This window comes from Palaemon carinicauda, chromosome 36 (assembly GCF_036898095.1).
Source record: "Palaemon carinicauda isolate YSFRI2023 chromosome 36, ASM3689809v2, whole genome shotgun sequence".
Classification (NCBI taxonomy): domain Eukaryota; kingdom Metazoa; phylum Arthropoda; class Malacostraca; order Decapoda; family Palaemonidae; genus Palaemon; species Palaemon carinicauda.
Window position 1 is genome coordinate 22,251,555 of NC_090760.1, and position 14,196 is coordinate 22,265,750.

The 14,196-nt window shown below is 43.1% G+C and overlaps 1 protein-coding gene across 1 annotated transcript in view; it reads right to left on the reverse strand.

Moving 5' to 3' along the window:
• The window catches only part of LOC137628803 (eukaryotic translation initiation factor 2D-like), a 191,459-nt gene extending 178,823 nt beyond the window's left edge, over nt 1–12,636 (reverse strand). The window contains exon 1 of the mRNA XM_068360027.1: nt 12,500–12,636. Within this exon, the coding sequence (XP_068216128.1) occupies nt 12,500–12,538 (39 nt within the window). The 5' untranslated portion in view covers nt 12,539–12,636. The remainder of the gene's footprint in view (nt 1–12,499) is intronic.
• Between the last annotated feature and the right edge of the window lie 1,560 nt (nt 12,637–14,196).

Sequence of the window (14,196 nt, forward strand, 5' to 3'; positions counted from 1 at the left end):
CTCATGGAAGAAACTGTGGCCAGCTGTTGTGGCAGAACACCACTTCGAAGGTTTCGAACCCTCAACCGAAGACGAGGCCGTTGATGATCCTGCCCCTGAGGGTGATGTTGAGGAAATAATTTCAATCGGGAGGTCCATGGGGCTTGTTGTCGATGAGGCTGACGTCGATAACCTTATCGAGGAGCACAGGGAGGAGCTTACGACTGAAGACTTGAAGGAGTTGGAGGCAATGCAGTTGACTATCATTCAAGAAGAGCACCACTCTAGTGGTGGCGAGGACAAGGGGGAGACAGAAGAAACGACATCAGCAGAAATAAGGGAAGCTATCGGCTGGTATGAAAACCTTACAAGATTCATTGAAAAAAAAAAAAAAAACACCCAGAAAAACTTCACACAGGGCGTCTTCTGGAGAGTGTTAATGACAAGTGTACGAGTCATTTTAGAAATATTTTGAGGAGTCGTCAGAGACAGGCTTCTTTGGATAGATATTTCTCTAAAAGAGAAGTGTCAGAAAGCAAAGATGATATAAGTGATTCAAGTAAAAAAGCTAAAAAAGAGTAAAGCAAAGATGAAGAAGTGCTACTGTATAAAATTAAGTTCTAGAAAAAAAAATCATAAAAAAAATTTCAAAAGACAAAAATAATAAAAAAAAAACATTTTTAATATATTTTGATTATAAAATAAATTTTTGAATATACTTACCCGGTGAATATATAATAGCTGACGTCTCGGACGGCTCGACAGATACCAAAAACTCGCGAGCGATCGCCATGAAGGTTGCGGGTGTGACCACCAGCGCCGACTATCGGCCAGATACCGCATATACTTGTCAAAGTCTCCAGTTCTTCTCAGTCCGCTGGGTCTCTATCGGGGAGGAAGGGAGGGCCTTTAATTTATATATTCACCGGGTAAGTATATTCAAAAATTTATTTTATAATCAAAATATCATTTTTAAATATTAAACTTAGCCGGTGAATATATAATAGCCGATTCACACCCATGGTGGTGGGTAGAGACCAGTATTAATACAATAAAGGCGTATATGCTCATGAGTTTTTGACAATTATATCATAACAAAACCCACTTAAATATAGGTACCTGGTAAGGAAGCTGACTCTGACGATTACTCTGCCTTATTAGTCCGCTTTCCTCACGAAGCCCAGCCATCCTCTCAGGATGCTGAAAGACTCCCAGGAGCTGTTATATCCAGGGCGACCACCCATACAACAGGACCTCATCAATACCCTTAATCTGGGCGCTCTCAAGAAACGACATTTGACCACCCGCCAAATCAAAAAGGATGCGAAAGACTTCCCAGTCTTCCGTACAACCCAAGACAAGATTAAAAACATTTCAAGAGAAGATTAAAAGGATATTGGGATTAAGGGAATGTAGTGGTAGAACCCTCACCCACTACTGCACTCGCTGCAACGAATGGACCCAGGGTGTAGCAGTCCTCATAAAGAGTCTGGACGTCTTTTAAGTAAAATGAAGCGAACACCGACTTGCTCCTCCAAAAGGTCGCGTCCATAATACTTCGCAGAGACCTGTTTTGCTTAAAAGCCACGGAAGTTGCTATCGCTCTTACTTCGTGCGTCTTGACCTTAAGTAAACAACGATCTTTCTCACTTAAATGAGAATGTGCCTCCCGGATTAAAAATCTAATAAAGTACGATAAAGCATTTTTAGACATAGGCAATGAGGGCTTCTTAACGGAGCACCATAAGGCCTCAGACCCACCTCGTAAAGGTCTAGTACGAGCTAAATAAAACTTAAGAGCTCTAACGGGGCACAGTACTCTTTCAACCTCGTTGCCTACGATTTCTGACAGGCAAGGTATATCAAAAGATTTAGGCCAAGGACGAGAAGGCAGTTCATTCTTGGCCAAAAAACATGTGGCTTTATCTGTAGAGAAGCCGATGTTTCTACTAAAGGCATGGATCTCACTGACCCTTTTAGCCGAAGCCAAGCACACCAAAAAAAGAGTCTTTAGGGTGAGATCCTTCAGGGAGGCTGAATGCAATGGCTCAAACCTGTCGGACATTAGGAACCTTAGGACCACGTCTAAGTTCCAAGCAGGAGTTGACATACGATGCTCCTTAGAGGTCTCGAAGGACTTAAGGAGATCTTGGAGATCTTTATTATTGGACAGATCCAAGCCTCTATGTCTGAACACAGAAGCCAACATGCTCCTGTAGCCCTTAATAGTGGGAGCAGAGAGGGAGCGAACATTTCTCAGATGCAGGAGAAAGTCTGCAATTTGGGCTACAGAGGTACTGGAAGAGGAAATGGATGATGACTTGCACCAATCTCTAAAGACCTCCCACTTTGACTGGTAGACCTTGATAGTAGATGATCTCCTAGCCCTCGCGATCGCTCTGGCTGCCTTCTTCGAAAATCCTCGAGCTCTTGAGAGTCTTTCGATAGTCTGAAGGCAGTCAGACGAAGCGCGGGGAGGCTTTGATGAAGACTCCTTACGAGTGGCTGCCGTAAGAGATCCATCCTTAAAGGTAAACTCCTTGGAACGTCTACCAGCCATTGAAGTACCTCTGTGAACCACTCTCTCGCGGGCCAGAGGGGAGCAACCAACGTCAACCTTGTCCCTTCGTGAGAGGCGAACTTCTGCAGAACCCTGTTGATGATCTTGATCTTGAACGGCGGGAATGCGTACGCGTCCAGGTGAGACCAGTCCAGCAGAAAGGCATCTATGTGGGCCGCCTCTGGATCTGGGACTGGAGAACAATAGGTCAGGAGCCTTTTGGTCAAAGAGGTCGCAAAGAGGTCTATGGTGGGCTGACCCCAAGTCATCCAAAGACTCTTGCACACGTCCTTGTGGAGGGTCCATTCTGTGGGGATCACCTGACCTCTCCGACTGAGACAGTCCGCCAAGACGTTCAATTTCCCCTGGACGAACCTTGTCAACAGTGAGATGCCTCAATCTTTTGACCAGATGAGGAGGTCCCTTGCGATGACGAACAGTGTGTGGGAGTGAGTGCCTCCTTGCTTGGAGATGTACGCCAAGGCTGTGGTGTTGTCCGCATTCACTTCTACCACTTTGTTTCGGAGAAGACTCTCGAAACTCGTCAAGGCCAAGTGAACAGCCAACAGCTCCTTGCAGTTGATGTGCAGGCTCCTCTGATCCGACGTCCAAAGACCCGAACATTCCAGACCGTTCAGAGTCGCTCCCCAACCCAAATCCGACGCGTCTGAGAATAACACGTGGTTTGGGTTCTTGACCGCCAGGGACAGACCCTCTCGAAGACTTATGTTGCTGTCCCACCAGTTCAGGCAAGTCTTTACTGGCTCGGAGATCGGGATTGAAACAGCTTCCAAAGTCTTGCCCTTGTCTCAATGGGAGTCTAGATGGAACTGGAGAGGGCGAAGGTGAAGTCTCCCTAGCGAGATAAATTGTTCCAGGGATGACAGAGTCCCTAGGAGGCTCATCCAACTTCTCACTGAGCAACGGTCTTTTCTCAGCATGAGGCGGACTTTGAGCAAGGCTTGATCTATCCTGGTGGCAGACGGAAAAGCCCGAAAAGCTAGACTGCGAATCTCCATCCCCAAATAGAGAATCGTTTGTGAGGAATTCAGCTGAGACTTCTCTAAGTTCACTAACAGTCCCAACCCCTTTGCAAGATCCAACGTCCATTGAAGGTCCTGCAGACAGCGATGACGGGACGACGCTCTGAGCAGCCAGTCGTCCAGGTACAGGGAGGCTCGAATCCCCGATAAATGAAGAAATTTTGCCACATTTCTCATGAGCCTCGTAAAAACAAGAGGAGCAGGGCTGAGGCCGAAGCACAGTGCTCGGAATTGGTACACCACATTCCTGTATACAAACCTCAGATACGGTTGAGAATCCGGGTGTATAGGAATGTGGAAGTACGCATCCTGCAGGTCGAGAGAGACCATCCAGTCTCCCTCTCTGACTGCTGCTAAGACGGACTTCGTGGTCTCCATCGTAAATTTTGTTTTGACAACAAAAACGTTGAGCGCACTGACATCCAGCACTGGCCTCCAACCTCCTGTATGCTTTGGGACTAGGAAGAGACGGTTGTAAAATCCCGGTGATTGAAGGTCCGAGACTTTCACCACCACTCCCTTCTCTAGCAACTGAGACACCTGCAGTTGTAGTGCCTGTCTCCTTGACTCCTCTCGATACCTGGGAGAGAGGTCTATAGGAACTGTTACCAGAGGAGGCCTCCGTACAAAAGGTATTTTGTACCCCTCCTTGAGCAACAAAACAGACTCTCGGTCTGCACCCCTCTTCTCCCAGGCCTGCCAGAAGTTGTTCAGTCTGGCACCTACCGCTGTCTGAGGACGTGGGCAGTCAGACTCTGCCACGGGAGGACTTGGATCCTCTCCTCTTGCCTCTTTTACTGTCGGCACGAGCGCCTCCCTTACTGGGGGCTCTGCCACGAAAGGGCGGGATAAACCTAGTAGCTGGGGTATCGAGCTTGGGTCTTACGACATAAGACGATGAAGGAGCAGCCTTGCGCGCCGACGTAGCCATCAGGTCGTGGGTATCCTTCTGCACCAGAGAAGCCGCAATATCCTTGATCAACTGCTGAGGAAACAAGGCAGATGACAACGGGGCAAAGAGAAGCTCCGACCTTTGGCAGGGAGTTACTCCTGCCGAAAGGAAAGAGCAAAGAGTCTCCCTCTTCTTAAGGACTCCTGCCGTAAAGGTAGCGGCAAGCTCATTAGAGCCATCACGGATAGCTTTGTCCATGCAGGACATAATAAGCACGGAAACATCACGGTCGGCCGAAGAGATCTTCCTGCTCAAGGCTCCCAGCGACCAATCCAAAAAGTTAAAAACTTCGAAGGCCCTGTAAACCCCTTTGAGGAGATGATCAAGGTCCGAAGAGGACCAGTAAACTTTAGAGCGTCTCATGGCCAGGCGACGGGGAGAGTCTACGAGGCTTGAGAAGTCTCCCTGGGCAGAGGCAGGAACTCCCAAGCCGAGAACTTCTCCCGTGTCATACCAGACGCTCGCTCTAGAAGCCAGTTTAAAAGGAGGGAAAGCAAAGGCTGTCTTCCCCAAACTCCTCCTGGTGATCAACCAGTCGCCTAGCAAACGCAAAGCTCTCTTAGAAGAGCGAGAGAGCACTAGCTTAGTAAACGACGGCGTCGAAGTAGCTAGGCCTAGCGTAAACTCTGACGGAGGCGAACGAGGAGCAGCCGTTACAAAATGGTCAGGAAACAGATCCTTAAAAATCAGCATGATCTTTTTAAAGTCCATAGAGGGCTGAGCAGCTTTAGGCTCCTCCCCGTCTGACAAAGTCCCCAAAGGAATATCAGTTGGAGGGGGATCAGCAACTTCCTCATCTGACGGAACCTCGTCCGACAACTGCCGAGTCTCATGAAAAGGAGAGACCTGCCGCGGCGGCAACGCTTGACAGGCAATGTCAACAAGCAAAGGAGCAGCAGTAGCAGCAGAGGAAGCGACGTCACGCCGCTGCTGAAAGGACTGAAATCCTTGTGACTGACCAACAACAACAGCTGAAGTTGATTGACGCTCGACGTCGCGTCGGAACTGCATTGACTGCATAGACTGAGCAGGCAAAACAACCTCCGACTGCGGTGACTGACGCTCAACATCACGTCGAGGCAACGGAGCCGGTCGGCGAACGTCAGTGCGGGGCTGCGGTGGCAGCAGCTGAACGTCAGTACGAGACTGCAGCAAGGGAGGATCCACGTCACGTGACTGACGTGAAAAACTACTGACATCACGTTTCAAAGTACTAGAAACGTCAGCACTAACGTCAAACGGACGAGTAAACACTCGTTTGGGCGGCTGACGGCCAGAGTCTCGATCAGCGTAATGGCGACTCGAAAGCAAAGGATCATCGCGAACCTGCTCAACGTCATACTCTTCCATAAGGGAGGCAAGCTTGGACTGCATGTCCCGCAGGACAACCCACTTAGGATCAACGGGAGTCGGAACGGGCCGTGACGTCGGTAACGTCTGCGTTGGCAAAACCTTGCCTCTACCGAGACCCTCGGACCCCGTGTTACGCTTGCGCTTAATAGGCGAACAGTCTTCCGACGACTGCAAAGGGTCAGAGCTGTCCCAATGGCTACAGCCAGGACGCTGGACCTGTCCTGAAGGGACTGACTTTCGCTTACAAGGGTCTAGAAACCTTGCGCCAAGGTTTCTTGTGCGATAAGTCATCGGAGGACGAGGAGAACACAGTCTCACCCGTCTTATGGTAAGGGCGATCTTGACGAGAAACGTCCGATACCAAAGAGGGAACGTCTGTACGTTGGTTAACGCCTCTCGTCCCCTTAAGTCCTACGACATTACTTCTCCCTGGTGCAGGGGAGCCTGAAAGAGGTCTCGGACTAGGGGAGCGACAAGCACGAACAGACGAACCCTCGGTCGCAACACTAAATACACTTTGCGCACTTATCACTTTATCACTACGATTTTCTGTTTTACCACTCTGACACTTCAACAACTTAACATCTGACATGAGTTGGTTACGGTCCGATGCTAAGGACTCAACTTTTTCGCCTAAAGCTTGAATCGCAAGAAACATATCCCGCATGGACGGTTCATGAGTGCTAGTAGGGGGTTCAGGAACAACTACTACAGGGGAAGGATTAGGTTCAGGGGCATGGGAGGAGGAAAATTCCAAAGACCTAGAGGAGCTTCTCCTCACCCTATCTCTCTCCAGCTTACGAGTATATTTGTCATATTCAAGCCAGTCGAATCCCGACAAGACCATGCACTCATCACACCGATCTCCTAATTGGCAGGATTTACCCCGGCAATTAGAACAAACGGTATGTGGGTCGATAGAGGCCTTGGGAAGACGTTTGTTGCAATCCCTCGCACACTTGCGAAATTTAGGTCCAGGGATAGGAGAAGGGTCAGCCATATTGAACAATCAGAGAAAATCCAAGTCAAAACCAAAGTCATCAACAATAAACACTAGCCTAAAAAAGGGTTTCAAGAGTTTAATTGAAGAAAAAACACCCGTCACAGCGAAAGCTCAAAAACAACCAAAATAAAGTACTTCACCAAAAAGGTCGAAAACTCAAGGTCATCAGCGAGCGGAACCAACTTGTCGACAAGACCGACAGAGAAGAACTGGAGACTTTGACAAGTATATGCGGTATCTGGCCGATAGTCGGCGCTGGTGGTCACACCCGCAACCTTCATGGCGATCGCTCGCGAGTTTTTGGTATCTGTCGAGCCGTCCGAGACGTCAGCTATTATATATTCACCGGCTAAGTTTAATATTTAAAATTTAAGTGTTTAATAAGAATAAATTTATTATTAAGTGTAATATAATTAGCATTGATATGTTTTTATATCTGCCGTCTCCTTCCCCCTCTGCCTCCACCCACTACCAGCTCAAGTTACATCACTCCAAGGGTAAATAAAATTCCATTTTTCCTTTACAGTACTGTACTGTATATAATTTTCATTTATAATTTTATTTAATTATATACTGTACAGTACATGTATATTATATATAAGTACTGTAGTACAGTACTTACTATACTATTTGGTTACTAATTTTTAATGTGTATATAAAATTTTGATGTTTTTACCTGGGGTTTTGCACGCATTAGCTATTCTATTACCCGCCATACAACATTTTCACTATACGATACCAAATCCGGAACGGATTAATGTCATATGGCGGGGGTCTACTGTATAAGTACGGACAGTACTGGAATTAGAAGTCGAATCGCATGGATTACACAAAATGCTCGAGTAACTTGATCCTTGGACATTATTATTACCAATAAGTTTTTTTCTCGCTAAACCAAAGGTTATGTGTTCATTATTTGCTGTTTCAATGATTGCTAGTTTCATTCTATATTAAGGACACTGTTGTGAATTTGGTGAGTGGGTTCCTTCACAATGAAAACAAAATTCATTTAAAGTCTAAACAATCTCCAGAGAAGTCATAAAACTTAAAACACTTGAAACATCTTTTGCTATTAGTGCATTTGATACTAATGTGCCCAAATTTATAAGATTTACAGCATTGGACAGGCCGAGGATATAACTTTTTATCAGAAATGTTTAAATGTCGGATCTTTATGCAGTCAGGCAGGTTTTTAACTTTAGAAATATTGGGACACCTCTTTAATAAATCTTCTTTGGAGAACTCATACAAATCTGTGCAGTAAATGATTCCTTTAGCCTGATTATAGGTCATGTGTGGCAATACCTTTTCAATAACATCGGATGGAGAAGATGTAAAATTAATTACTTACTTACTTACTTTGACGGATTCTTTTCCGGTCCCATACAGCAGGGGAACGCCATTTTCTACAGGACCTCCACTCTCTACAGAACCTCCACTGTCGTTTTACCTAATTTGTTCAAACGTTTCATATTGCGTATTGTTCATTTACTATTAAATCATCACTGTTGTATGACTGTTGAAATAAGAAAGTCTTCAGTTTCCTCTTGACAACCTTAATGTCTTCAATCATTTGGATGTCTCATGGGAGCTTATTATATAGTCTCGGGGATGCATATTTAAAGGCTCTGGAGCCTACAGCATACATATATCTAGGTTCCAATAGGTTGAAGCCATCTGTAACTAGTCTCGTGTCGACACGATTTGTTGGCTGCGCAATATGTAGCAATTCTCTAAAGTATTTTGGACGACAGGTTCTGATAACTTGGTGGGTTATTGTACATATTTTAAATTCAATTCTCTCTTTTTATCGGCAGCTAGTGTAAATCAATTAGTATATGGGTGATCCTTTCTCTGGATGGGACACCTTTTATCAGTCTTGCTCCTCTGTTTATTATGTTCTGTAATTTAAGTTGCCCTTTTGGTAAATTCTAATAGATAGAGTTGCAGTAGTCAATCCTGGTAATAACACAGTTTATCACAAGTTTCTTTACAGAATTTTCGTCCAGGTACTTTTTTATAAACACAATATTTCTTAGATGATAACCAGCAGTTTTTATAACATTAATTATTTAGGCACTGAGAGAAAGGTTACAGTCAAGAAATACACCTAGATTTCGAACTTTACTAGATATCGGCACCGAGTCAATAAGTTCATTTGAATATCACCCAAGTTTCTCATGCTGTTTTTCTTACCCAACACCATGAATTCAGTTTTGTTCGCATTCAATTTTAGTTGTTTAAATGTCATCCATTCTCTAACACTATCAAGGATTAGGTTTAGAGTTTCAGTAGTGTCATCTATATCATTTATGGAGAAGTAGAATTGTGTCATCCGCAAATAGTTTGAACTTCATACTATGTCTTTGTAGTATTTTTGATAGACCAATAGTATAGATACAGAATAAGATTGGGCCAATTACACTCCCCTGGGGTACCCCTCTGTTTAAGGGTTCATATGGTGAATAAGAGTTTCCAATTTTTACACCTTAATTTCTACCAACTAAGTAGTCTTTTAGGTATTCGACGGCTTGATCTTCAACGCCGATGGACCGTAGATCATTTAGTAGCACTTCATGCACTGTATCAAAAGCAGCACTGAGATCGAGCAATATTAAAATACCACATTTATTTTCATCCATCATTTCCAGCATATCACTTATAACAGAGCAGATGGCTGTCTCCATAGAGTATAGTTTTCTGTAAGCAGATTGGTTGTCAGGCAAAGCTTCTATTACTTCTAAGTGACTGACTAGTTGTTCAAGAATTACGTATTCAAGCACTTTTGAAACAAAGGATAGATTCGAAATAGCAACACTGTATTTCATTACCACCCTTTACTAGCAAACTATGCCCACACCTTTTCAAATTGCCTTGTGGAATGGTGCTAACTTTACTTTCCAGATATTCATAACCCTTAATTATGTTGTTATGGCCTTTTCTGTGGGAAGTGACATGCCAGACTGGTTTGGCTATGATTCTTGGCATATGTTTTCCATTTTCTAAGAGGTCAGTGTCCTTGGGCAGAAAGTCATATTCTGAATTTGCAATATTTTGGCTGCTATACAGCTTCAAATAGCTAGATGGGCCAGGGACTTCTTTATTTTTAACTTTTAAGAAGGGTACTCTAGTCTTGGAATGGTCTTTAAAAGTGGTATAAATTTTAAAATTCTGCTTATCTTTAATGAGTTTCATTTTAATTCTTTCAACTTTTCCCATAACTTTTAAAAATTTTTAATTATTTCATAATTCATATTGTGCGACACATCCACACAATAGAGAACCTTCATATTTTCATTTTTACCTCAACATTTTTCGCCCATTGGGGTCATGGGGAAGAGGAAACAAAAGGCTCCAGTGTGATAACATTAGACACCTACAGTAGTTATTTGTGGAGAGATCTTTTTAAGATCCGAGTTATTCACCAGAAATTTCCATAATTGAAGTTGCAGAGATCACCAACAGTGTCAATTTCACTCTATTATTTTTATTTTGGGTGGGAAATAACGATAAGGAAAAACAAAATTAATGGAAAAGAAATAGGTTTGGGGGAACGAAAAAAAAATAGACTGTCTGACATTCTAAAAGAGAGCCTACTATCTCTGCATGCAATTAATTCCTCCACCAGTGAAACCTCTGAGAGCTGCCTCGCAAATGGCCACTCCCTAAGAAATAACTTTAGAAGAAAGGAAAAAATTAGACTGTCTGACTTCCCAAAAGAGAACCTACTATCCTTTCATGAAATTAATTCCTCCACCAACGAAACCTCTGAGAGCTTCCTCCTAAATGTCCATTCCCTACTCTACCACAAAGGGATGGTATAACTATGATTAGAGCAGCTTAAGTGTATGCTAAACCTGCTTAATGGGACTGAGAGCAATTTAAGAATACAATCACTCCCACTTTAATCATTGTGGCAAGGAAACCAGACAAAATGCAGAGTCCTTTCTCTAAGAAACCAGCCCACTCCTGGAATCCGAGGGCCAAATTTCAGCGCGAGAATAGTTTCCTGTGCCAGTACAGAAATACTGACACTCCTATGGTCCAAACATTAGCAAGTAGTTGGCAAGACCACCACAGCTCCCACAATTGGTTTTGAAAAAAAAAAAACTCCAATTCCAGATACTGTGTCTCTTCAAAAAAAAAAAATATAGACAGTGAAAAGGGTAAGAAAGTTTTGACAGCAAGCTTGGAGACAATTGATAAATATGAAGGAGGATGAAGTAATAAGCAATAGAGATAGGATGAGAGAAATTTAGAATCAAGCTGAGGAAAAAAATTCCCCAGTTTGAGAGCCCTCTTGCCCATCACAAGGCTTCAGTATAGAAATATGCCATGCTGAAGCCCAATGACTTCAAGGCATTCTCTGGTTAAGAGGGAAATAGGAAGCAAATATATATAAAACTTAAATTTTGTGAAACATAAACGACAACTACTACACTGGCAGGAGCTAAAACCTTCAGAAGCCTTGCCACAGATGGAGGGCCAGCAATGGTCATGACAGACCAAAACTTCATCAGGTTAAGGTGTCATCATCATCATTGGTCGATACAGCGACAGGACAGATTTAAAGCAAACTTAGAGGAGTATTACCTTTACTATAGGGGAAGGCGACACTTTTGCTTTACCTGAGGAATGGCAAGAGAGTCGAGGTCTCCTTTCCCGCCACAAATCCTTCCAGAAGACCTAGCCCTACTGAAACTCATGGGAAACTCAACAGGTTGAGTAATGCCAAAAGCATCAAAGGAGTTATAGAGCTTCTTTGGCATCAGCATAGGTGTCACCAGCTCTGATACCAAGGAATAACTCTTTGCCTTGTTCCTCCTCTTGGTGAACTCCCCCCAAGGCTAAGGTGGCCATCTGTACTCATCATGAAAACACACATATGGTGAAGATCAACAGCAGGTTTTAAAATAAGCCTGCCACACTTTCTCCCAGGTTTAACTGGATGCAATCGCATATCAGAATACCTGTAATAAGAGTGTCACAAGTGAGATGGTATGGGCATGTGTTAAGGATGGATGGCGGGGAGGGAGGGAGGAGGGCTTGGGAGGAACCAGTTAGGGGAGAGGAATTGAGAAGAAAAGAGAATTAGATAGCGAGATAAGGTGGTGAAGAATGATATAGAGAGAAGTGATTTGGTGGAAGAGGATGTCTTTGATAGAAGGCATTGGAGGGGGCACATTAGGCAACCGACCCCTTAATGTAGGAAAAACGGTGAGAAAGAAGAAGAATCGCACATCAATGCACTTCTCAATTTCCCTGAAAATTGAAAAGACAAAGGATTAATATGGCCAAGATTGAGGAGGCAGCAAGAGTATGCTCATACAGCTTGCGGCCAAAGTAAAACTTGAGTGTCTAACTGACTGAGGGGTGAGCAGAGGTTACCCGCCAGCCCACAGTATCTGCAACTACTGTGTTAAAACTTTAACAGCTATTCTACCTTCGCTGAAGTCATATTCTTATTAAAGGAGGATGGTTTGTATTTGTATAGGAACAAATGAACACCAGGAGTTTTACAAAAATAAGATCCAAAGAGGACATTCTAAGCTCTTTTATGTTACAGATTATTAACCTCAAATGTTCTTGTAAATAATAATAATACTCACCTGGTAAACATGAACATTTTCTCCCTTATAGCAATGCATTCTTATGAGTGTAACATCCTCCTTGTTGGGTATGAGCTTTGTTAAGTCCTCTGAGGTTAATAATGGAAACACTTGTGCAAGCTCAGCACGAAGCTTTTTCCTGTAATGTAAAATTTACACCTAGAGACACTATAATCTTGTACAAAAAAATAAATTAAATGCAAGAAAATATAATTCTTTATCAAACATTTTAATTATACTGTAAATTGAGACACCAGATTATCTCTTACAAAGTAAAACCACAAAGAAATGTATGAAAAAGCATAGCATTTACTACAACAATCCCAAAACCATCTATATGAAGTCCTTTACTATTAGGTACAATAAATTGACAAATCTTACAATAGCTAAAGTCATGGATGTTGTTACTACAGTATATAACAAGTAGAGAGAGAGAGAGAGAGAGAGAGAGAGAGAGAGAGAGAGAGAGAGAGAGAGAGAGAGAGAGAGAGAGAGAGAGAGAGTGTGTGTGTGTCAAGGTTAGTGCATTATCCAGTAATTGCCACTGCCATCATTAGTACAAAGCTGCAAGATCGTTATACAGGAGGTCCTCGGGTTACAATGGCCTTAAGTTATGAACAGGCTCCCTTAAGTTACTTAAAAAAAAAAAATCCTTGTAACTCAAATTTGATTTACAGCATTTGCTTTGATCATACAACGAATTACTTGCCGACGCGGAGAGCACTAACGCCAAGGAGTAGTGTGTTACAGTAGGCGTCATTTTAGTATTAGTTTGCCATCTTTATTCACAATAAGCATTAGGGATTTCATTGATGCTCTTCTTTGGAAGTTTCTGTACCTTTTTTATTCAACATACGGGAAAGCATAAGGGAGACTTATGATGACAGAGTGCAGGCCAACCACAAGAATAAAGGTAAGGAATTGTTACTGTATGTATTACTTATTAAGTATACTGTATACAGTACAATAGTCTGTTTCATCCTCGCTGGCAAAAGAAGCCGAACCACGGTTTGAAAGCTCATCGCTGATTGGCTGTTGGTTCAGGCATTCTCCCCTCCCGCTGACCGACAGCGAAGCAAAACATTGTACAGTATTTGTCTGCGGTACATAATGTTCATTTTTGCTTTATACCTCACTTATTTTGCGTAATATCTACAGTACCTGGTTCTTTGGTCACACACAGATTAAAGGTAGATGATGAGTATTACCTTAAAAAAAAAATATCCATATCTTAAAAAAATATATGATAAGTTATAAGTTGAAGTGAAACGAGCGCTAAAAAAACTTTACACAACTTTTTTATATGCTGTTTTTACCTACAAATGTTATGCAAACATGAATAAAAATAGGTGAATTTTGTAGCAAAAATCCTTTTGAATGTCATGAACTTTAAAAAATAATGCAAGGAAGGTACTCACTATCTGAGATGCTCTGCTCAAATTGTCGGCGAGCACATTCCTTTTGCCTGGAATGAAGCGAGCTGATAGTGGTATCGAGTGGACCTTCGCCCATCTCTGTATCTCTACGGCTAGATGGGATAGGGGGTGCAATAAAATACCTCCTTGCTTGTTGATGTACACCACTACTGTGGTGTTGTCGCTCATCACCACCACTGAGTGGCCCACCAGGAACTGATGTAACTGTTGAAGGGCCAGAAAAACGGCCTTCATCTCTAAAGAGAAATATGTGGAGGTATT